This window comes from Meriones unguiculatus, chromosome 11, assembly GCF_030254825.1.
Source record: "Meriones unguiculatus strain TT.TT164.6M chromosome 11, Bangor_MerUng_6.1, whole genome shotgun sequence".
Lineage (NCBI taxonomy): Eukaryota > Metazoa > Chordata > Mammalia > Rodentia > Muridae > Meriones > Meriones unguiculatus.
Genome location: NC_083359.1, coordinates 1334395 through 1359216, shown reverse-complemented (window position 1 = coordinate 1359216; position 24822 = coordinate 1334395). Strand labels below are relative to the sequence as shown.

The 24822-nt window shown below is 45.5% G+C and overlaps 1 protein-coding gene across 2 annotated transcripts; it reads right to left on the bottom strand.

The window, feature by feature from the left end:
- Window positions 1-193: 193 nt before the first annotated feature.
- Window positions 194-24788, bottom strand: Nup88 (nucleoporin 88). 2 transcript variants are annotated; one of them, XM_060363375.1, is made up of 17 exons: window positions 24359-24788; window positions 21271-21440; window positions 19592-19717; window positions 16848-16934; window positions 13091-13267; window positions 11122-11308; window positions 9911-10058; window positions 7879-7977; window positions 6631-6721; window positions 4256-4357; window positions 2324-2482; window positions 1929-2054; window positions 1775-1840; window positions 1598-1696; window positions 1228-1354; window positions 988-1106; window positions 194-417 (listed from the first exon to the last, which is right to left on the bottom strand). In XM_060363375.1, exons 1-17 carry the CDS (start codon window positions 24653-24655, stop codon window positions 354-356), a joined length of 2244 nt encoding a protein of 747 aa, XP_060219358.1. In that variant the 5' UTR covers window positions 24656-24788; the 3' UTR covers window positions 194-353. The 2 variants fall into 2 exon arrangements, with proteins under 2 accessions (XP_060219358.1, XP_021517011.1); XM_021661336.2 differs by having other exon boundaries at window positions 1598-1678.
- Between the last annotated feature and the right edge of the window lie 34 nt (window positions 24789-24822).

The following is a 24822-nucleotide window of genomic DNA, read 5'->3' as shown; positions in this document are numbered from 1 at the left end:
AAAGAAGAGCTGCTGCTGTGTGGCCTCTTCCTTTGCATCCTAGGGTTCTGGTGCCCTTCAGAGGCAAAGTTTTGGTACAACTTGAGATGCAGTTATTAGTCTTCAATATGGACGTGGGAACATGCAGCAGGAGCTGTGTCCCAGAATTAAAACAAACAAAAAAACCCATAGTCTTTATAAAGCAAAGTCAAAATTTTGAATAAAAATTTATTCGAATACTAGAAAAGGAATAACAAAATAAAATAGCCACACCAAAGTTTATCCAAAATGCTTCTTTATAAATTAGATAGTGCTACCTGCTGGTTTTACAGCAGGGGATTGTAAGCCTTCAGCTCTGTCAGCTTCAGAGGGCGTCAGAAGTTGACGTGATTTCGGATGTCGTTGATCTGCTTTACCATTTCCCTTATGTGCTCACCCCTGAAAAATCATCAAACGACTCACAAAAGTGGACCGCATGAACCATTAGTACTGAGTTTTAAGATTTCCCCCCACCCCACCCAAACACAGGGTTTCTCTGTGTAGCTCTGGCTGTCCTAGAACTCACTCTATAGCCCAGGGCTAGCCTCAAACTCAGATCTGTCTGCCTCTGCCTCTCGAATCTGGGACTGTGCCACGTCATAAGAATTTACACTCTGTAAGAATAGCTTTGCCAATACTGAATAGCTTGAAAAGTTTCCAGGTGGACAGCAGCGGCTTTCTGGGTGGCGCTGGGGACAGACACCCTGCCCCTGTCAGGGTGTCAGCCTGCTGTGTCAGCCCTGGGGACACTGCTAGCCAGGACCAAGATGCACTTTTGATTACACAACAAATCACCTCAAAGGAGAGCCGCTACTCTGCATCACAGCATGCTCATTAAGCCTGTCTGTCGTGCCCCGCTCTCCAGGCAAATGCCCAGGTGCAGGACTCTTATCTGGGCAGACGGGCAGCTTTTGGTACAGTGCCAAGGAAAACTGTCCACCCCTAGCCGACGGAAAAGCGTCCACTTACTCCTCCTTCAGGATGGACTGAATGCACTTTCGCTGGTAGGCACTGAGAGTAATGGTGGGTTTCTGAGGACTCAGCCCCTTTTCCATCTTTCGCTGTTGATAATCCTTTTTCATAGTAACCTCAGGCATCAAACAGAACATAGGTATTTTGACTATGGCTTGCCACACGTTAGAGCATCTACTTTACTGTTCACATTTTATAGAGATGTTGCCTGGATTAGCCACCCTGCCCCACTCTTACCTGTTTGATGGCATTGCCTAGATGTCGAAGCTGATCAGGTATCAGCTGGAGCTCTTTCTTCATGTCTCTCTCACTGTCGGACAGAACTGGGAGCTGAGTATGGAAACTGTGAAGCACTTTTTTCATCCTTAGGAAAACGAAGAGGAATTGCGAGTTAAGACTGTAAATTACAGAGAGACACAAAGTTTATAATTCAAGACTTTGAAGTCTGAGGAGCGAGCCTAGAGGAGGGGCTGTGTCATCCTTCCTAACACTTGAGCCTGATGGCGGGTTACAGGACCCATTCTCTACAGGTGTGGGAACACTGGCGGTACCCGAGTACCGGGTAACACCATTGATCCTGAGCTGGGGGTCTTCGTGGCCCACTGACCTGTTCATGATATCTTCTTGTTTTTCTTTGGCTTCCTCATATTTGTCAGCTAAGCGCTCGGCCATCTCCCGGAGGCTTTTCCTGGAGGAATGAGCGGCTCTTGGGGTCCATATGTGGCGCAGCACCCTGAGTGACACTGCAGTGCGCCCCACTGTTGTCTCTTGCTCTGATACCTACCTCTCCTCTCGACAGTAACTGAGATCTTCTAGTTGTTTCCTCTTTTGGTCACATAGTAACTTGACCCTTGGAAAAGCAGCAGCAGTAGTGAGGTTTAAGGGACAGCCAGGAGAGCCACCCCTAGCAGGCTGTGCACTTGCACTCGGGACTCTACCTCCGCTGAATCTCCTCCTTGGCCAGGTCCTGCTTGAGAATGTACTGTTCTCGGAACACCTGGGTGGCTCTGCTGATAAGCTGGAGGCACTCCTCAGGAGGCGGAGCCAGATCCTTCTCAGATGACCTTTCGGAACAGTTTGTCATTGTTCTCATTGGCCAAGTAAAACAACCAAACAGTCAAGCCCCAGCTTTTCTACCACCCCTTCTAGCACCTTCTCAGCTGCCTCTGCTGACCCTCTGATGTGCCATGCCCCCTCCCTCTGCACCACAGGAAGGACAGGAAAAAAACCAAAAGCACGGATGCACACTTGCTGGCCAGCACAAAGCCCTAGGGTCCCTACCCGTTTCTAAGGAAAAAGCCCGTTCCTAAAACTCATGCCCCAGACACCGTACTTGAGAAATGCCGGGTTGGCGGCACTGCGTTGTAAGATGCTTTTAATGTGCTTCTCAAACGAGTCCGGGGTTTCGGCCAGAATCCGCAGTGGAGACTCTGCTACTTCGGAGTCTTCTCGGGTACACAGCAGGGGAGGGGATGCCGGGTGGACTGTACTTCTGCAAAACCAACAAGCCAGGTCCACCATGGAGTTAGCTGTCGGACTACAGCATGTCATTAGCCACACCCAAGAACCTAAAAGGCACACAACCTTCGTAAGAGTACAAGAACGTGTATTCTGTCCTGAACGGTCATCCTGGGGACATCTGATCTTGCCATTTGAGCATTATGGATTCTTTCTTAAAACTTTTTGAGAAGATCAAGGCAACTCAACAATATAAATCCCACGGCCCTTTTCTTGGGAAGGGCTTGAGCTGGCACCACAATACCGAAGTATTTATTTTCAGGCATCGTGTAGATTGATAAAAGCTGGTGTGCGGCCAGGTGACTGCTGACTACCATTTGCTTCTATATAACTTGGTTTATAAAAATGATACTCAAAGGCAAACATTTCCAAGGCAATCTCCCAGAAAGCTGGGAGGGCTGTGATATCTTCAGCAATAGCACATAAGTGGCTTTGAAGGCAACAATTCAATCTGGAAGAGCTTTGTAAATAGTAGTGTTAATATACAGACAACTTGTATTTTGGGCAGTTGGCAGAAATATGATTAAAAAGTATCCGGACAATTAAGAGTTTTCTCCCTGCTTGAAGACTGATGTTTTTACTATCCAAAGAGCATGACCAGGCTTTTTAAAACTCTAAAGGTATGTATAAAATGGATTATATAAAAATTGTATGAAAACATGGGTAAGCCCTGACAGTCTGTTGTTTACGTATTATTTATGTGCATGTGCACAGAGCACAGCACAGCTCAGGGCAACCTGCAGGGGAGTTTTCTGGAAACTGAACTGTTGTCAGTGTCACGTACCCTGACTTGCCGAGGCACTGCCCTTGCAAGCCTCTTCCTAGTGAGTATTTTAAGGCAACATAAAACTTATACCCATGTTATTGTTTCCTTGTCAGACCAAGGGAGTCTGCAAATTCAGTCTTTAAATCTTCAGAGGACGAGGACAGTGGCTGATGCGACCTCACACTTCTGCCAGCACTCAGAAGCACCCTTCTGGACAGACATCAAGAGACTGAAGGGTCTCATGTTTGACACCCTGGTTTCTACATAAATAAAACCTGACCTGCCAAGGCAGCTGGAAACGGAAAATGGTGGCTACAACTTAATAAATGAACTCAGCTTTATACTGTTTCCCTAGAGTTGAGTGCTGTCTCTGAGGCTGGCAGAGGGAGGGAACGTACAGCATTTGGGAGCAGACAGCCCGTCACCTGAACTAGAGTTGGGCATAACCTGTGACTTGTTTAACCTTCCTCTGTTACACACAGGTCAGTGTCTTATTCCTTAGGGACTTCTCATGTGTCCAGGAAAACAGGCAGGATCTGAGCCTGACATGCAACAGTCATTAAATCCTATCACAACAGTGGATTTCAGCGCCTCGATCCTCTCTGTAGCTGGGTACAGGGAATCACAATTGTAGTCCTCAGATGAGGTGGGACTGCTCTAGGCCAGTATGACTGTACGCTGAGACCCTATCTCAAAAACAGAAGAGAAAAACTGATTCTCAGTTATGAGACAGCAAAACAAGACCAAAAAAAAACAAAACAAAAAAAAACAAAAAAAAAAAACAACCCAAAAACAACAACAAAAAAACCCAAAATAACAAAACAAACAAAAAGCAAACATGCCTGAAATGCCTTGTGTCAAAATCTCGACTGGATTCAGAAACCAAAGCACACACCATACAGCCTCAGTTACTAAGGGCCTCTCCCCAGCTTTGCTTTGGCAGAATTAAAGGGAGCTGTGTGGAGAACAGAATGCACATACAGTAACGGCCGTATGAGACACTCGTAGGTACTGGTGATGCAGATCATCGTGGGTCCCAGGATGTCCGGGACGATCCAGAACCCTCGGATTGGAGCTGGCTGCCTGGAGAGAGACGCTCACAGTCAGGTTAGAAAGCAGCCAGCGCACCAACAGCAGGGACACGTCCCGACTGTCAATGTGGCGACCACCATAAGCATGGCTATTTACACTCCCTCAGTTTAAACCAAGCTCCCACTTACGGTTACCCAGGGACACAGCCTGCATGTACATATACATAAGGCCCACCTATCTCGGTGAAAGAACCCACTATGGCGCCTACAGACGGCTCAGCAACCTAAAGAACAGGGCTTTGGACTATCACACCAGTGACCCAGCACCTGCCACAGGACCGCCTTGTCTCAGCCTGTGTGCGCGGCGTGGCTTCCTTCCTACTTCCTGTCACCGGGGTGTGTGTGTGTGTGTGGGGGGGGGAACCATGGGTCTTAAATGGGAACTACCGTCCCCACCAATATTCCTTATTAACTGGTCTGCATGTCTGTTCTGCCTGTGTGCAACATTTCTGCACCTTAATGTCACTGCCACTTCCTGTCACGTCTGAGGCGTGCCATCAACTGTATAGTTCCAACGTCTCCCATTATGTACCCCTCAGCTTACAGACACGCTCATGCTGTCTATTCCAAACCTCCCCCACTGTGGCTTTCTGGACGCTTCCCTGTGCCCAGGCTGGCCCCCTTCACCTCCTCTCTGTTTGTAACGGGGTCATATAGGAGTGTGCAGCATACACACCCGTGCCCGTTCACACACCTGTGTGTAGGCTTCATTTTAGTCCACTGAGCAGGCTTTCGCTGAGCTAGGCAGCAGCCAGCAAATCCCAGCTGTGCTGTTTCTGCTCCTACCACAGAGAGGAGGGCTCAGGGCTTGGCCATAACTAGCTTTTAAAATCTACCTGGTGGTTTGAATCCAGATCTTCAAGCTCACTCAGCAAGTGCTGTCACTGCCAACCCACCTCCTCATCCCTTTTTCTTTAAAAACAAAAAGCCAAAAAGCTTTCATTTATGTGTGGTAAAAAGCCTTCAAATAAACATCACACTACAGTAACCAAAGTCCACACATCTCACCAGCTGCCAGTGTGGGACCCATAGACAAGATGTGCACTCTGTACCCAGCGTCAGGTCAACAATCAAAAGGCAGCACCGAGGCCCGAGGTTCAGTTACAGCCCCTTGAAGACGGGGAGGAGACAGCAGCAGCCACAGAACTCCGTGTCCCAGCCTGGTCACAGCCACCCTTCTTCATAAAGGAATCACTAGTCCCATTTTCACACTGTCATGTCTTTGCCTGCCTTCATTTTAAATACATATGTGTTTGGTTGTTCTGCCTGCATGTGTGTCTGTGCTAAGTGTGTGCCTAGTGCTGGCGGAGGCCAGAAGACAACACTGGATTCCCTGTAACTTGAGTTACAGAGGGTTGTGAGCTGTGGGCGCTGGGAATTGAACCTGGGTCTTCTGTCCTACCGCCTGCAGTTCACTGCAGAGCCATCTCCCCAGCCCCGAGAGACTACAGCTCCCTCACTGTCATCCAGCAGTCCACTGTCATTCTCCATCCCTCCAGTACACTGACCGCCAAGTCTCATCTCTGTGGCATGGCAGTGCTTCTCCAGTCCTTCTCATCAACAGCTTCTCTTTGGGGTTCTCCTCCACACTGGCAACCCTTTTCTCAAGTTTCCTTCCTGGGCCCTGCTGCTCCCTCACTAGTCACAATCATGTGTGGCCTGCTTCTCTCAGGACTCCTTTTCTGACTCCAGACCTTTTCCTGGTCAATGTTTGTCAGAAACATGGCTCCAAAGCAGACATTTTCACCACTCCAGACCATTCCAGACTTTAGACGCACACACACCACTGTCTATTATGTTCCTCTAAGATGTTCTAGAGGGCTATCACTGCAGATTCCCAGAATCTGCTTTTCTATATCTGGTTTTTCCAAAGGGTACCACAGCTATTCATGTGGCCAGACAAGAAACTTGGAACCCATTCTATGCACCTCTTTAGCATCAACAATTTGCTCAACTGTTGAATAAACTGGGCACTCTTATACACTGAGTAAACAGGTACAAAACTGAGAAACAGACTGCCTTCATGTACACATGCATGTACACGAGACAGAGAGAGAGAGAGGTGCTACAAAGAGAGCCCCGCATAAGACTGGAGAATTAAAGGAACTGCTGAAGAAGTAATTAAAGATGAGAAAAAAAACAGCTCAGGGACGGTAGCAAGCTGGAGTTAGGGACACAGGAAACTGGGGTGTCCCTGAAGCACAGCAGAGCTTTGGATAAATACCCGATAACCATGATACTCTTCCGAGTGACGAAGGCCCTTACCTGCACGGCAATGGCTTTGTACAAAGAATGTGTTCCACAAAGCATTTCTGCTCAGCAGCGAGCTCCTGTAAACTATCCTTGTCTTCTTCATCTACAAAAGGACGTGTTATAGAGGTTAACAAGCGCAGACAATGTTCCAAGGCTACGTGTCGTCTTCCTCAATCAGAGCCCAGCTGAGCAGTCATGAGAGCTGTCGGCTGCTGGGAGGTCGAACAGTTTCCGCAGGCGCTGCTCCTGGGAGGTGAGCACGTTCTAATGCATGGGCCCATATTCCTGAGAACCTAGCAGCACAATTTATACTCAAAAACAAACAAAACAAAAAGACATGAGGTTGGGAGAGGGGTTGGGGCTTGAGAAGTGGATCTGAGAAGAGTTGTATGTCTGTGTGTGTGAGTATGATCAAAATATGCTATGCATGTATGAAAGTCTCAAAAATAAATATGTTTAAAAGAAAACATTTCAGTCTGTCACTAAGCACGGTGTTAACTGTCAGGTTCTCACAGGTGCTCTTCATTATTTCGAGGAAATTTCCTTCTAAAAGTAGTTTCTTGATGTTTTAAGTAGTGTGGGGGACTAAAATCAAAGGTCGTCTACACGCTAGGCAAATGATCTACCACTGAGCCATATTGTAGCCCTTTTGATTATCTTTAACATAAAACGATGTTAAATATTCCTAAATGTTTTTATACATGAGAAGATCATCTGGCTTTCCCCTGTATTCTGTTTTCCTGTTAACATGTTAGTGCTGGAGCCAGAGAAAGCCTGCATTTCTGGAGTATACACCCGTCAATTTTTTTGTGTCTACATTCAGACATATTTGCCTCTGGTTTATTTATTTTTTGGTTTTGGTGTCACAGGTTGAGGTAAGAAATGCTGTCTTTTGGGAGAAGCTATGAAGAATCAACGTTTTACAAGGAAAATCAGGTGGTCTTGAGCATGTGGCCTCCACTCCCACCTCTCCTATTCCAGTCAGTTCTGAGGTCTGTCCATTTCACCTAGGCCTTCTAACTCCCACGTTCAGGTTTTCCTTATAGTTTTAAATTTCTGAAAGCTTAACAGCGGTCTCCCTTTGTTTTCTGACTGTTAGTCTCTCCATTCTAGGATTTGGTCTTCTAGAGGTTTACCAGTTCTGATAGGATCCTTCCAAGGAATGTTTGCTTTCATTGATTCTACTTTTTTTTCATTTCCAAAGTACATTTTGTCAGACCTCTGAAACCTACTGGGAAATACAGGAAGTCAGTAACTCACCTGATCCAAGGAACTTGTGCAGTTTGTGAATCCAAGTCAGTCCCACGCTGTGCACGCCAGCCTCATGGGTACAGTGGTATCTTGAAGGACACTTGGGATCTGCAAGTGAGATCACCAAAGACACAAAAGTAGCCACTACCACAGTAGCCTGCAAACACATGGTGATGGAACCAGCTGGCTAGGACTGTCACAGTTGTGCACTGCTGTCAGGGTCTTGAAAATTTGTTAACCTAAATACCACTTTCAAATGTGTAAGTCTTAAAAACAACAGACGCAATCTAAATGTTACTCTCTTCTTACTTCTCTCAAGACAGTCTCTCAAGGCCCTGGCCGGCGTGATCTGCAACCTCACACCACACGCCTCCTCTGCCTGTGCCTGGCCCCAGAGGTAGTTGTCAGACAATATTTTGCACCTGGTAAAGCCTTCATACTTTTCACATTTATTTCCAGTTGTTCAGTGTAAGGGTTAGGAATGGCACACTACACACTTGGTCTTAAGATCCTACAGCCAGGACGCAGCAGAAAAGACATTATCCCATTGGGCCCTCTGACCTCTGGGACTGACTTTTCTTGGATAAAGTCCTGTATGGATAAAGAGTTTTGTTTTGATCTCTAAGAACTACAGGAAAACAAACAAACAAACAAACAAAACCTTTAATACAGAGATAAAACAGAAAAGTTATTTGTAAGAGGCCAACACATTTAAGCCATTTTAATTTTGTCACAAAAATTAATGTATTAGCTCAGTGACCATATTATGTCTTAAGCACAGATAAGAACATGTCAGAAGCCAGGTGTGGTGGCGCAAACCTTTAGTCCCAGCATTCAGGGAGACAGAGGCAGGCAGATCTCTGTGAGTTCGAGGCCAGCCTGGTCTACAGAGTAAGTTCCAGGACAGCCAAGGCCACACAGAGAAATGCTGTGAAGGCTGCTCTTGGCTATCAACTTGTCCACACCTGTTACTTAAAAACAGACCACCTGGGTACACTTGTGAGAGACTGTCCTTGAATGAACTGTCTGAAGGGGGAAGAGCACCTGAAGTCTGGGTGACATCCTGTGGCAGCCTATATAAAGGCCAAGGAGGAAAGAAGCACGTTTTTTTTGCCCGCTTGCTGTCACCCTTGCTTCCCTGACATTAACGTCCACTTCTTTGGTACGGTCACGGTAGGGCAACTGAGACATCTAGCCTCATGGACTGCACAGCCACTTCTGGGTTCTGGACTTTCCACTGGGATAAAGCCATTGCTGGACCACCTGTAAGCCTCTAACAAATCCTCTTTATGTAGTAAGTGCTATGCCTGTCTGCTTTCCTCCATGATGACAACGGACTAACTCTCCAGAACTGTAAGAAAGCCCACAATTAAATGCTTTTTGATAAAAGCTGACTCAGTCTTCTCTACAGCAGTAACTAAGACACATGTGTATCTTTATAAGGAAACAAATACCTGACGTTACTTTACCTCACTGTGTGTTCATCTATGAAGTTCTTAGATTTCATGTTTATATTCCTCAAAATGCTAACTAGACATATGTAGTGAATTCTCTTTGCAGCTTCTCATGTAAGGAGCACTGCTTTGAACTTGCTGTGTAATCTGAGATGGCATTGAACCTCCCGATTCAGCCTTCTCAGTGTTGAGATTACACATATGTACCTCTATGGCAGGCTGTGAAATCAACTTTTGTTAGGATCAGAAAAAGTCAAACATTTGGGTGGCATCAGTGAGGTGGCTCAATAGGTAAAGTGCCCACCAGGCAAGCCTGATCTTCAGAATCTGTGTAAAATGGAAAGAATCAAATAGAAAGCTGTCTTCTGGTAACCAAACTTGAGTCACACACATATGACTAAGTATCTGAGTGGAGCCACAATGAAGTGAGGCTGTTAAAACTTCAGTCTGCCCAGAAAAGTGTATTGTATAGTAACTAAAAGTTCCAAAAGAATCCAGTTACCTTTCCAAAAGCTGAGAACACACAAGTAAACCATCTGGCAGCCAAAGCTAACAGTATAAACACAATAAGTAAACGAACACCTGACCTCTGTGTAGTTTAACTGGACAGGAAAAGTCAGAAGCAAAGGGGTCATCCTCTCCAGACGCCAGTTTCAGGGCAAGCTCCAGTTCAACACACTCGAACACATACAGAGAAGGAATGAGGTCAGCCCTGGGGTCCCAGGACTTTTCTGCCTGTTAAAAACACAAAGGGGGAAAAAAAGGACTGAAATTTTGGCCTCTTATTATGAATTTGAAAATGTACACAAATACAGAAACAAAAAAGCTGGGTCAGATAGTCCTTTCAAATGTTTGATTTTTCCCCACCTCATCCTTCAAACAATAATAAAAACAGCAGAAGCCTGAGGAAAAGACAGGCAGGGCTACATAGCAAGAAACCAAACCAGAAAAGAATGCAGAGGCCAGAACCACCATTAGCAGTAGCGTTAACAAACACTCAGGACCCTGGCACAGTGCTGTGCCCCAGCACTGACTTGGAAAGTTACAGCAGGAGGTTTTCAGTCAGAGACCACCTCGGCCTACACAGCTGCAGCCACAGTGAAGCGCTGTCTCAAAAACCAAAGAACACGGCTAGAGAAGAGAAACAGCTCAGAGGTTAAGGGTACCGGTGCCCTCACAGACCAACCACATTCGGTTCCTAGAACCCACATGATATGTCACAACCAACTTTAACTCCAGTTCCAGCACATGGATGCCTTTTTTCTGAATATGTATTTTTTTAAAGTTAATAAAAAAATAAGCTTAAAAACTTAGAGTGAGCATGACATAAGCTCTCTCTTTTTTTATCATGCTCCACATACTTACTAACACACCCACATGTTTTACCCACAAGTGTCTGCACACCACTTGCATACCTGGTCCCTACAGAGCCCAGAAGAGGGTGTTGGCTGCCCTGGGACTGGAGTTACAGAGAGTTGTGGGCCACCATCCCGGGGCCAGCAGCCAGTGCTCTTGCCCACTGTTTAGAAGCTTCGACTCACTGGTGCGGAGTGTGACCCCCTTAACACAAAGGTTAGAAACAAACACAGTTATGTGTGCCCTAAATCGGGCAATCTTCTAACTTCTTCCCATTTGGACTCTTCGTTATGCTTCATTCATTCTTATATAAAATACATAATTCGCCAAATACCAGAAGTGCCACGTGTGAGCTGTAGCCCTCACCTGAAGCACTCAGAGCAGCTCATGAAAAACTGCTGCAGTAATATGTGAGATAGAGCAACACTGGCCTGCCACTTACCAGCGGACCATCTTCCTCTTCCCCCTCTAAGACAACGCAGTGATAGAGCATTCCTGACTCGGTGGCGATGACTAGGATATTGGGAACACAGGGCAGACAGAGCACAGCGCAGGCGTCGTAACCGTAGTTGTCTTCAGCTGCAGGGTGCATAGGCAACGGGCCCAGCAGCTTCCCAATATTCCCAGGGCTAAAAGGACAAAAACATCATCAGGAAGTGCTGACGGAAGGCAGCTGTCCTCTTCCTTGACTTTTGTCTTCCTTCAGTTACTGTAACTTCAAATAAAGGTCTTCATTTTTTATTTTCCTACTTACATTCCAACAATGGTGATTCTTGATCTGAGGTAATTTTCCTTGATAGGAAAACAGCAATGCCTGAAGAGATTCCATATTTTTATTTAATTTCTTTCCTCCTTTCAGACAAAGTCCATGTAATCTAGGTTGCCTTTACCTCCTGATGCTCCTGTCACAACTTCCAGAGCTAGGGTTCCAGGTGAATGCCATTTTGCCTTTGAAGATACTGTAGACCGTTGCACTGAGATTCCAGGCGCATGACTGGCAGTTATTGGAGGTGATAACACTGGAGGGTCCATTTCCAGTAATCACTACCACCACCAGAAGAATATAGAGGGACAAAGGACTCCGTAGATGGTTCACTGGTTAAGAGCGCTGGCTACTCTTGCAGAAGACCTGGGTTCGACTCCCAGCACCCATATGTGGCTCACAAATGCCCACAGTTCCATTTCCAGGGGATTTGAGGCCCACTTCTGGCCTCTGTCAGCACTGCATGTGTGCGGTACACACATATATGAAGGCAAACACTCATACACATCAAATAAAAATAAATCTTGGGGAAAAAAAGGCAAGGTTCCATTACATAGCCCAGGCTAGCTTCAAACTCAGCACTGCTGTGTCAGCCTTTGGTGGGCTGGAATTATTGGCATGTATCACCACATCTATCCTGGTTTCCATTTTTTATTACTCCACTGATAGGACTCTAGCAAAGATCACTTATGATTCTAGTTGCTGAATTGAAAGGTTATCACTGGTTGACTGTTGTTACCTGACATTCATCTTTTTGAGACAGGACAGGGTCTCTCTACATAGCCTTGGCTGTCCTGGAACTCATTATATAGAGCAGGCTGGCCTCAAACTCACAGAGATCTGCCTGCTTCTGCCTCTCAAGTGCGGGATGAAAGATGTGTGCCACCACGCACAGCTGCTTAACACTGCTACGCTAACAATTTCTTTTCTGGTAGTGCTCTCTACCATCCATGCTAAAAACCCCTGGGTGCAGCAGGTAGAAGCACATGCACTCCAGTCCCTCCTCATTCTATTCTGCTCGGAAACCACCCTGTTAAGAGACCTCACCATCTTCCTCACCGAAGTTATGTAACTCCATCAGTGTTCAAACATAAAGCTAAACTCAGTATTTGTGTGTGTGTGTGTGTGTGTGTGACCAAGATGTCAAATCACTGGACTGTGCATGGACCTGTGTGGATGTAAGTACCCTAGTCTCGGATGCCCTTGTAACAAAAATGGTTTTACTGTGCGTTGGCGCTTCATTTGGCAACCCTGCTTGAAATGTTAAGTCCTACATTCCATCAGTTCTTTACAAACACTCCCTAACTCCTGCAGTCAAAATGATGTTTCCTTCCTTACTTCGTCCGGTACTTAGGGATGAGTCCTTATAGGCTGTGTGTATTCATGCCTTTTCCTCCACAAGTTCAATATCAGGCTACCTTAATCATAGCCACGCTTCCTTGTTTGCACAGAGACACAAACAATGCACTTTCAGTTCACTAAACTCTGTGAGCCAAAGTTAGTCTTATCTTAAACTATGCAACTTCCTTAAGTGAACAAGGAAGTGGAGACACAAACAATCTGCACCATTTCTCATTTACACTTCAAACACAGAGATGTGGAACTCAAGGTCAGCAATGGTCAGACAAAAACACTGGCACTGCCTCACCTGTGTAACAGGCTGACATAGGTGAGGAAGGTCTCCCCGTTCTCATAGAGGATGTACAGTGGGTATGCCACTACATCTTCTAGGCCTTTTTGCCCAAATATATTCTTTGAGATGGTTGCCAGTGGTCCAAAGTCAAAGGCCACCGCCGTCTCTCCTAGAGATGCTGTATATGCCCTTCTGCAGAGATTGGAAAAAATTTGTTTAAAACAAAATTATATTGAATAAACACATTCTTATAAAATTAGTGAAAAAATTAATTTTAAAATAGTTTAAATATAAACACACAATACATATATAGAAATACAAAAGGAAATAGAAGAAAACATGAAAAACACATAAACACAAATTTATTTATTCCAAAAACATTTACCACTGCGTGCCATGTACTGTTCTAGATTCACAGAATATTCCAGCAAAAGAAAGAGGCTCTGCTTTCTTGTGAAAGAAAAACAAAACCCATTCAGAACATGATTTTGTTGCTGTTACTCTGGGTCTCATTAACAGGTTCATCAGGCTGACCTTGAACTGTAACTTTCCTTCTGCTGCGGCCTTCTGAGTGCAGAGATTACAGGTGTGTGTCACTTTTCTAGAAGAAAGTGGCATTATAAAGGGAAAGGGGGGTCAAAGGGTGTTGGCAGGAGTGCTGTGTAACGCAGCCTGTGTGGCACAGAACTTTGAGAAGTAGACATCTGAGCAAAGGTCTGAAGAAAATAAGGGAACCGGTCTAGTTGTGTGGGGCAGAAGCAGCTGAGGTAGACGATCACACACCAAGGGTCTGAGGTGGATAATGTTTAAGGAGTGCAGAGGCCAGAATAGCAGGAGCCTGGAGAGGAAGCCAGGGCCGAGCCTGCGGACACCAGGGAGGTGTGGAAACCAGTGGGAAGATCAGACTGGGAGGGAGTACTCGTTTGTACTGTGCTGAAAAGAGGCTATCGATCACAAAGATCTCCACCTTCTCAGAACGCTTTCTATGTTTTCCCCAAACAGACACACATGACCTACACGGTCAGGAAAGGACTACTAGACCATAGCACCTATATATTAAACTTTAGGATAATTTATTACCCAAAATGATTCTTGCTAAACAAAAGGTTAATGAACATGGGTAAATTACAATCAAATCATCACACAGTTTAAATAATAACACTGCAAGGTGTAAATACTGAATTTTAGTTTATACATGGAAAAGGATATGGTATCAAATGAGAAATAGCAAGATAATGGAACAAATAGAAAATTTAATGAGATACAACTCCTAAGCCATCAAATGCAACTGAAGCTTCAACTATCTAACCCCAGCACTCAGGAGGATGGAAGGCTTGAGGCAGGAGGACTGCTGTAATGCTGTTGCTATGCTGGGCTACAAAGGGAGTTTTAGGTCAGCCAGAGCTACAGTGTCAGAGCCCATCTCAAAAAACAAAGGAGGAACTCAGTGGGTAAGGGTGCTTGACTCCATGGCTGACAGTCTCAGTGTGATGAGAACTGACTCCTTCAAGTTGTCCTCTGGCCTGCACATACACTGAGGCAGGAACACACACATTCATGTGAGCATACATACACACACTACCCAGAGACAGACTGACTGCCAGGAAGTAGGTATGAAAGCTTACTCTGTGCCAACACAATGCTAAGCCATCTTTTTTTCCCTGGTACTGGAGGTTGAGCCTAGGGCCTTGGCCATGTTGGGTTAGCCCTCCACCTCTAAGCTATCTCTATATTCCAGGTTGCTGGGCACTTTTTAATACAGGATCAAGAACTCCTATTGCCAATTTTTTATAATCATGGACTACGTCACAGAAATGAAGCTTAGTACATTAGAGAACTTTCCCAGATGCCACAGCATGCAAGTGGTAGAGGCTAGATTGGAACCAGGTAGGTTGACTGACGGATGCCCACAGAGTTCTTTCGTTTTTTTGGTTTTTCAAGACAGCGTTTCTCTGTATAACAGAGCCCCAGCCTCCTGGACTTGCATCTGCCTTCCAAGCGCTGGGATTAAAGGTGTGCACTACCACACCAGGCCAGAGCAGAGTTCTTAGCATCATTTGTTCTACTGTCTCTCACTCATACTGTTCCTGTCAAAACCACAAAAACCCACTACGATCTACCTAAGTTAGCTCCAGAAGCACACTACAGCAGGAAATGCCCTGACTCAAAACCAGGATTAACCTATGACCTAAGTCCTATCTCGTTATAGAAACAATGCACTGGAATTTAAGCTGGTGCTGTATTTCTTCAAATCATTTAAGTGAAATTTTTAATGCTGGGATAACCAGGCAGTAAACAGTTCCATGCTGTAGCAACCCCTGGCTTTTAGCAGTAGAAGACATAAATGCATTCTGGGAAATATATCCCCAACCCAGGCTCTCAATACTCCCACACTTGAAGACCAAGTAAATACAAGTTCACATAAGAGTTCACCAGCTGGGTACAGAGGTGCTCGCCTGTAATACCAAAACTCAGGGAGGTGGATCTCAAGGTAGCCTGGTCTACAAGAGTCCAGGACAGCCAAGGCTACACAGAGAAACCCTGTCTTGAAAAACCAAAGATAAAAAAAAAAGCAACATGACCGTAGGCCAGGAAAGAACAGAGATTTAAGTATATCACTGTCACTCCCACTATGACTTTCAAGTATTGAAACTATCAAATACAGAATAAGGATGCATAAAATGTTCAAGACATTACATTTAGAACAACAAAAACTGTGGAAAGCGGCTTGTTTGGCAAGCTGCTTTGTTATTGAGTATTCAGTGAAAAAATGTTTTCACCCTGGCCTTGACCTTGAGACAGAGATAAGCAGGATGTTTTGCTAACCTCCTTTGACTTGTTTGTGTGACCCTGGACCATTTCTGCTATACAGCGAGGTGGTCTAAGGACACAAGCTTGACTGCTCCACGAACCCCTTCCTTGTACTGATGTGCCTTGTTTAGCTTTGCCTATCAACAGGAGCTGTGGAATAAACTCGGGGCTGCTGCAGCTTTTACTGACAGTCCTTGTGTCTTGCTTTATTTCTTTCAATTCTCACTCCCCACTCAGGTACTGTTCGACTTTGCTGGAGGGCTCTGGCAAAAAACTATACATGAGGATAACTAAATATTAGCTTTCATTCTAAGCATGCATACTACACGTGACCACATGTTGTGCTCATCAGAGAGATGGATCAGGAGGCCAGAAGATTGGGTTTTGCAAGTTCAAAGGATGATTCCATTTGTGGTAAGAGTAGGCCAGGGCATGTCGTAGGTAAGAAAACAAAATAAGCCAAAAGCACAAGATAATCAGAAGGGCCAGGCATAGAGGTGCACACCTTTAACTGCAGCACTCAGGAGGCAGAGGCAGGTGTATCTCTGAGTTCAAGGCCAGCCTGGTCTACATGGTGAGTTCCAGGACAGCCAGGGCTATAGAGAAAGACCCTGTCTCAACAAAACAACAACAAAAACGATAATCGGGACCACGTCTGTCCTAGCCCAGTGCTGGAGTTCAGCAACCTGCCTGGCCCATCCAGAGTGCACAGAGGTGCCCAGCCCATACTCTTTCCGTTTACAACTGTTCAAACTGTATAATGTATTGCTTCCACCAGTCATATTTTAGAATTTTCTTAAACAGAGATAAAGCTGTTAGTTACAATGAAATTTGGGTTTGTGACTTCTTGCTATCTTACCACAAGCATGCTAAAACTCACCTCTGGAAATTCTGGCAGTTACTGGTAAGACTGCATTTATACTCTTAGTAAACTCAAATATTTTATGACACCAACACTTACCCTTTATTGAGTATTAAACTTTCCTCTTCTGCTTCTGAAAGTACAATCACTTTAATGGGTGTCTGAGGTTCACGGAGAGAGTAAATTCTAGGAGAAAAAAATAGTACTTAAGTTCTCTTTGAAACTAGGCAGCTCACCGATTCCATCACTTGGGATCCCGGCTGAGGTGAAAGGACCACGTGTGTTATAGACCAGTGTGGGTCACAGAGTAAGACACTCTCACCAAAGCAGTATAAGTTCTTTCATTTCCAAGACACCCCCCAACCCCCGATGTAGTTAGTTCTTGAGGATCTTCCTACAGGGGACTGGAAATGAATCAACATTAAGGGCACTTGTTGCTCTTACAAAACCGCATGGAGGCTTACACCACTTCTAACTCCACTTGTAGGAGATCCTTTCTCTTCTGACCTCCTTGGGCACTAGGCACACAGACACTGGCTGACAAAACACCCATACATGTAAAATAATTTTAAAAGAATTTTTAAAAAAAGATTTTTCCTACCAGTTCTCAACTCACTTCTCTGTCAAAGACCTTCCTATTCCTGGCAGTGCTGCCTCTGCTTAACTAGTAAGAGGAAGATACATGACCCAAGAAATGCTGTCTTTGGCAACATTTTTTGCTCGGGAGAAATGGGTAACAATGCCAGGCCTTAAGTATTTGACCACTGGGCTACGTCCGCCTCCCCCAACCTTTATCAAGACTCTGAGGCAGCTTATGCACATCATCACCCCTCCCCCTTCTCAATAGTTGGCTCACTATTGCTCCAAGCTTGCCAGCTTCCCTTCCTTCTAACGTGTCTGTTATGAGGTTTTATAGACATCAAACAGCACAAAGCAGCAGCCATCTTAGTGGCTGGCATAACCAAATACACAGCAGACTGAGTGGCATTTAACCTGACATCTGTAATGTGCCCTATTTTCTCAAATAGGAGCATAAGAGTGAATTGTTAGTGAGGCAGAGGCAGGTGGTTCTCAGTTCTAGGCCAGCTTGGTCTACAGAGCAAATTCCAGGACAGCCAGGGACACACAGAGAAACCCTGTCTCAACAGCCCTTCCCCAAAAGAGTGAATTGTTTTTATCACAATTTTAATTTAAAACAACATATTTTAAAGTGTCTATAGGTGTGGGCCCTTGGAAGCCAGAGGTATCTGACTACCTAGAACTGGAGATTCAGGCATCATGAGCTGCCCAATGTGGGTACTGTGACACACACACACACACTCACAACCACTAAACCATCTCTCCAGCTCTTAAAACATTTTATTTCATAGCATACATGGCTCTTGTTGAAGATGAAAGAATATTCAAAATAAATACTAGTAATGACATTACTAAAAAATCCAATGTCCATCACCAAGTCTTCACTAAATCAGCCACTCATCTCTTTCTCTAAGAACATTTAAACTTTATTCCATTATCAATAAAATTTTACCTAGGTGGCCAAGCATGGTGGCATACTACGCACGTACACACAGTTTTAAATGCAGTTAAGCACACACAGGCAGGCGCACACACACAAGCACAATACAACAAGTTTGGTTATCTTCCGCTTTGAGGTCTAAATCACAGATAACTGAGAGAAGACAATGGGACACAGACTTCCTCAACGATGAGGGAGTTGGAAGGTAAACAAGGCCTGAACACACACCATCTGCGCAGAGACGCCACATTAATAGAGGTCATAAGCAATAGGTGGAACTGGATTAAAACGGTGAGACACCAGGCCCACTGCTGACAGGCAAGGCCGCTCTGCCTCACTTGTCTGTCACCCCTGCTCACTGGGAAGGAGTTGGGAGGGAAGGTGCAGCCCAGTCCTTACACTTTACCCCGTACCTCAGAATGCAGGCCCTGATGGAAGAGTAAAAAAAACAGCCTGCCTCTCCACTCTTCATTTCCCTTAAAACCCAGTTTTGACCCATGAAAGGGTCAGATACATAGTTTTTAAGGTACCTTCGATCAGAGTTTTAAACCGGACACACTTGTTTTTTTGTGTTCTTTGAGATAGGGTCTTAGCACACAGCCCATGTTGGCCTAGGACTCCCAGAAATCTGCCTGCCTCTGTTGCCATGGGCTGTAGACAACACTAGTGGGGTTTTTGTTCTTGTTGTTGTTTGTTTCCTCAAGACAGGCTCTGCAGACCAGGCTGGCCGTGGCCTCACAGATCCCCTGCTCCTGCATCCCAAGTGCTGGGATTAGAGGTGGGCCACCACAGCTGCCCATCAGCAATACTAGTTCTAATAACTAAAAGCAAGCAGAACGCTAAGAAATCTGTATAAGACTCCATGAAGGGGTCAACAATCAAACATCAATCACTGAACAGGGAAAGAAATATTTGACGCTCTGATTAGAAAACAGATTAGATGGGCGCAGTGGCTCATGCCTCCCAGCACTTGGGGAGACCAGCCTAGTTTAGAGTCCAGGACAGCCAAGGCAACACAGAGAAACAACAACAAAATAACACAAAACAAAACCGCCCTAGAAGACTGAGCCAGGCATGGTGGCACGTGCCTTAATCCCAGCACCAGGGAGGCAGGAGCAGGTGGATCTTTGAGAGGTCAAGGCCAGCCTGGTGCACAGGGAGACACTACCTCAAAGGAAAAAAAAGAATAATGGTTTATCATCGGAGAGAAACATCCCAATATTCAGTGACTGATTTGTGTTGTCCTGAGCGATTATTCAGGAGACAGTAGTAAGGCACAGAGCTCTTCCATGCACAAGGAATAAGTAGGTAAGACGAAGGTCACCTTATCACATTGTCTGAAGTCAACAGCACCACGTGGGGATCCAGCATCTCACTTGGATACCATGCAGCATGCTTCAGGGTCAGTGAGGTAGAACTGGTGAAAAATCTCTCAGCAATCGGAGTGGTACTAAAATAAAGACAACAATTTTCAAAAGCATTTGTTTGCAGAACTTGGGTGAAATGTGTCCTAATCTGTTGTAACACTATTCCTTTCCGGTTCCTAAGACATCTTGAGAGGATTCAAAAGAACTTATCCAAGGACTCAAACTGTAACTATTTTCTACACAATAGTATATATTTTATACATTTTAGCTTGTTGGTTCTGACAGGGTCAGCTATATAGCCCTGGCCAAGGTCTGGCCCTCACAATGTGGGCAAGGCTGGCCTTGAGCTCAGAGCAATCCCCCAGGCTTGGGATTACATTTGTGTATTATCATACTCAGTTTGTGCAGTTAGAAATGTGTTGATATTGCCTCTTGTTTGGTCCTTTTACTAATTAAGGGAGTAAGGAAACTATAAGGGCACATACTATGACTATTCTGAAAATTAAGAAATGGTGATCCAATACCCTAAGAAATTTAAGCAGACACCCCTAAGTTATAGAGGTAAGGTCTAGGTTTCTACCGTTTATTCTTTTCAGGAGACTTTTTAGATTCCCACTTTCCTGGATTTTTACTTATTTATTCATGTATAGTTCTATGTGCAGTGTATAAAAAATAAAACTGAACGCTGGGTTGGTACACACGTTCGTAGCCCCAGCACCCTCAGCCTGTAGTCACAGGCTCGCTCTGGTGCTGGAGGAAGCAGGGAAGCTGTTATAGGCAGGCTCTGTTACACCAGGTATGAAGACTCAAACAGCGGTTTTGTTTTGACACTTTCAAGCAGCATGGGCCTTAATTTAGATGCTTTGTCTTTTTTCTGTGATTGAATACCTGGCAGTTTGACCAACCGTTGTACCTTTTATGGCATGAGTAGCTCATGATACATTTATGATGTCATAGTACACACTGCAATGACCAGAAAATAGCCTGACATAGAAATGGTGTCTTGGAACGCAAGTAATAATCAAAGACAAAACCCTTAATCCACACATTTTGGTTCATTTTGCACATAACATTTTTTTAGACAAGGTTTCTCGCTGTAGCCTTGGCTACCTGGACTCTTCGCAGACCAGGCTGGCCTTGAACTCAGAGATCCACCTGCCTCTGCCTCTCAGACTGCTGGGATTATAGGCATGCACCCTGGCTTGTGCATAGTTCTTAAGCTCATGAACCTAACTGCAAAACTGCAGCTACTTTTGTAAAAATAAGGGACTGATTCTGTTGTTGTTTTTTAAAACTATAGATAGTAATGCAGTATTCTTCAAAAGTAACAACAGGGGCTGGGAAGGTGGCCCAGCGGTTTTTGAGGGGACCCAGGGATTGGCTCCTAGCACCCTCAAGGCAGCTCACAACCATCTGTAACTCCAGTTCTAGGAGATTTGATACTCTTCTTGCCATCCAGGCACAAAAGCAGTGCACTTACACACGCATTAGGAAAGAATTCTTAAAACCACAGCACCCAGGAAGCCAGTCTACGGGCCCCTGTGAGGATGTTCCAATGGCAGTGCACTAGACACACCTCCACAACCTCTGGTCTTAGCAACTTACTCAGATAAACACTAAGCGGAAACACACTTACCTACAATTCACAGTTGCTCTCCCACCTTCAAACTCGGAATCTTTCCCCCACCTCTGAGGTAATTCTAATGCCGTAAGTCCTTTCATTCCTATAAGTGCTACATGATGTTGCGTCGGGCTTAACAGGACTTGGTGAATTTCAAAGATGGGTGGATTTATGCAAAGTAATCTCTGAAAATTAAAGCAACAGTAAAAACACTTAATTTTAATGGATATATATTTGGGAGTTACTTGAAACCATAACCATGCTTCAACTTTCTATAGTTATAAAATAACAGCATTTTGGATTAGTACGATTACTTATGTCACTAACTGATTATTCTCCAAGAAGTTCTCTCTGGGCACTTGACCGAGGACTTAGTTCCCTAAAAGCACTTGCAGAGAGCCTGAGTCTGCTCCCTAGCACCCACACCTGGGCTCTCACTGTCTGTAACTACAGTCCAGGGAAGCAGACACCTGGCTTTCTGGAGCACCTGTATTCACACACTTTAATAACAAGCACTGGCTGCTCTTCCAGAGGACCTGAGTTCAACTCCCAGCACCCACATGATGGTTCTGTAACCTCTGGCCTCTGCGTATCAGGCACACAGATGGTACATGCACACATATGCAGGAAAACATGCATACACACAAAATTAAAAAAAAAATCAACAAACCAACAACTTAATCTTAAAAAAATGAGAGCAATTACCCCTCATTTTGTGGCCATGGAACAAGGGCATGTTTTCTGTAGTTCCACAGTACACTCTGGATAATCCCATAGATCTTAAACATTCCAAATGTTCTTTTAAAACTTGCCCCTGACATAACCTAGCAGGCACTATTGAGATTTGTCTTTCTTCTGTGTTCTTGGCATCAAGCAGACTCTTGATACCTAGTGAATATGTAAACTCAGATGTATTACAAGATAACCATTTTATAAACAGTATTGTAGGGAGAAGAACAGCTTCAGGCAGGTGTGATGGCACACCTTTATTCCCAGTGCTGGGGAGGGCAGGATGACACAGATGGCTCTGATGGAATTCTAGGCTACCCAAGGCTATAAAGTGATACCTTAGATTAGCTTCATGAGATTTGCAGCAAACAGTACTGCTTCACCTATGTGGACTTAATATAAAAAGAGTGACATTTTAAGGGAGTTCCAATAATTTGCCATAGCATCACATATACTCAAAAAATTCACTTTTACACTGGTACTTCCTATTTCTTTTCTCATGACCATTTTAGATTTCTATTTTCTCTTTACTCTGCAAATAATGATGAGATTGTCAAAATATTATTTATCTTAGTATGAGAATCACACTAAGCCAAAATCCTTTTAAATAAAGCTTTTTAAAAACACAATGAGATTTTTAATTGTTTTTATATCTGTAGGTCCATGGTCTTTAAATGCCTGTTGTAGAGCTGGGCAGTGGTGGCAGGCACACAGCTTTAATCCCAGCTCTGACCAGGATCCTCCTGATTTCTGTGAGTGAGGCCAGCCTGGTCTACAGAGTGAGTTCCACAACAGCCAGGGCTGTTAACCCTGTCTTGAGAAACACAACCAAAACCAAACCAAACCAAACAGTCACCAAATATTACAGAGCTCTTGCATGCTCTAGGTTTATGTCAAGTGCTGGACATAAAAATAAATAAATAAAGTAGGGGCTGGAGAGATGGCTCAGCATCTTCTCTTCCAGAGGTCCCGAGTTCAATTTCCAGCAACTATTTGGTGGCTCACGGCCATCTATACTGGAATCTGATGCCCTCTTCTGCATTGCAGGTGCACATGCAGTCAGAGTACTCATACATAAAATAATTAAAACCTGTAAATAGAAATAAAGTGGGCCTAGTCTCTGTTTTGGTATTTACAAGTGAGAAGATAAGCAAGTTTTACAGTAACTACTACTGCACTGAATGCTACATAGCAATGAGGATGCTATTAACTGAACACAGCGTGCTGGATTAAGATCAGGAGCTTGTGGCCAGTCTGTAGCACAGGGTTGTCACAGGCATGCACAGAGGTTGTCCTGTCTCAGACCTGTAATCTCAACACTCAAGAGATTGGGGCAGGAATTCCAGGCTAGCCTGTGTTACACAATGTCTCCAGACCAGTCTTGAGCTACACACCAGGGGACCAAGTCTTTAAAAAAATCAGAAGAAAATTAATAATTAATTGGCTGAAATAATGATGAGTTTCTGATATTTATTCTTAAGAAACACTTAGAGCAGGCAGATGTGTAAATGTTGACCTAGTTTCTCAACACCTATGGCTGCACCTTGCATCAAATCACTTGACAGAACTGATCTAGGGCACACTGCACATCTCACACATTAGAACGAATGCTGCATTTTTCTTTTTTTTTTCCCTCTTTCTCTCTTTTGAGCCAGGGTTTCTCAATGAAGTCCTGGAACTATGTAGACCAGACTGGCCTCAAATTCAAAGACTTCTTCCTGCCTCTGGAGAGCTGGTATTAAGGACCTGTGCCAACAGTCCTAGTTTTTTTCAGAAAAGTCTTTAAGAGAGAACCAGTTTACAAATGAAGGCTTCAGTAAAGCCACGTCTGGTCAGAGCAAGTCTAGAACACACTGGGAGTATATCCACCTCCTCATGCCATTTATTTGCTCATCAAAAACCAAAAAGGTGTGAGGACCCGGCTCGGAGAACTCCTGCGCTTGTTCCCCTCTCTCACGGGGGTGTTAACGGTGTGTTTGTGTGTTAGCGCCCAGCACTGCAGCAAACAGAGCAGGCCCTTTGAGGTTTAGTGAGCGCCCAACGGGGCAAAAGGCAGAAGGAAAAACAGGGACTCTCTTCTTCCCGACGGGCAAGCAATCTGGGCCGTTTAAATCTGCCTTAAAGGTCCAAGAGGCCAAAGGAGGCATCACGGCTCTGGCCGCGGTCCTTTTGGCCCCAGTCCTGCCGTCGTCTTCAGGGCGCTGGCCACCCGCCTCCCCCGGACACTCAGCACCCCAACAGCACGCGTGTCCCTGCGTGCCCGGCGGCGGCCCGTTCTGGGAGCGGGCGCTCCCAAGCGGCGCCGGCTCGCTCGCACGCCCGCGGCGGAGGGGAAGCGAGGCCGGGCGGGACGCGGCACGCCGCCGGGACCCACCTGGTACTGGGAGAGAGGGGGCTCCGCGCCGCCGCCGCCGGGGCCGCGAAGGCGAACCACCACGAAGGCGCTGCCTTCCGCGTCCCACAGGAACAGCTCGCCGCCGAGGCCGAAGACCAGGTTTCTCGTCAGCAAACGCGGCGGCAGCGGCGGGCGCGAGGGCGAGGCCGCTGGCTTCTCTGCTTCGGCTGGCCTCTGGCTCTTCAGGCCCTCGCGGAGCCGCAAGAACACGACGTGGTTAGGCAACCAGCTCTGCCACAGCTCCCCTTCGCCCGCGGACCCCTCCGCAGCCGCCATCTTGGACCAACAGCGGGTCGGCTCGGGGGCGGGGAGAGACGTAGCCCGCCGCTGCGTGTAGCCAATCCACGGCCAGCACGCCACGGCTTCAGCCTATCAGAGCGCAGGGATCCTGAGAGGAGGCGGTGGCTCGCTGGGCAGGCATCGCTAGAGAAAAGCCGATCTAC

Excerpts from the sequence above, each read along its gene's own strand:
- Nup88 (XM_060363375.1), bottom strand. The coding sequence starts at position 24,655 with ATGGCGGCTGCGGAGGGGTCCGCGGGCGAAGGGGAGCTGTGGCAGAGC. Across the intron at positions 16,935-19,591 it reads ACTTCAGACAATGTGATAAG|AATTTACTCTCTCCGTGAAC; the intron begins GTGACCTTCGTC and ends TTTTTCTCCTAG. Across the intron at positions 2,055-2,323 it reads GCCAACCCGGCATTTCTCAA|GTCATCTGAGAAGGATCTGG; the intron begins GTACGGTGTCTG and ends CTGTTCCGAAAG.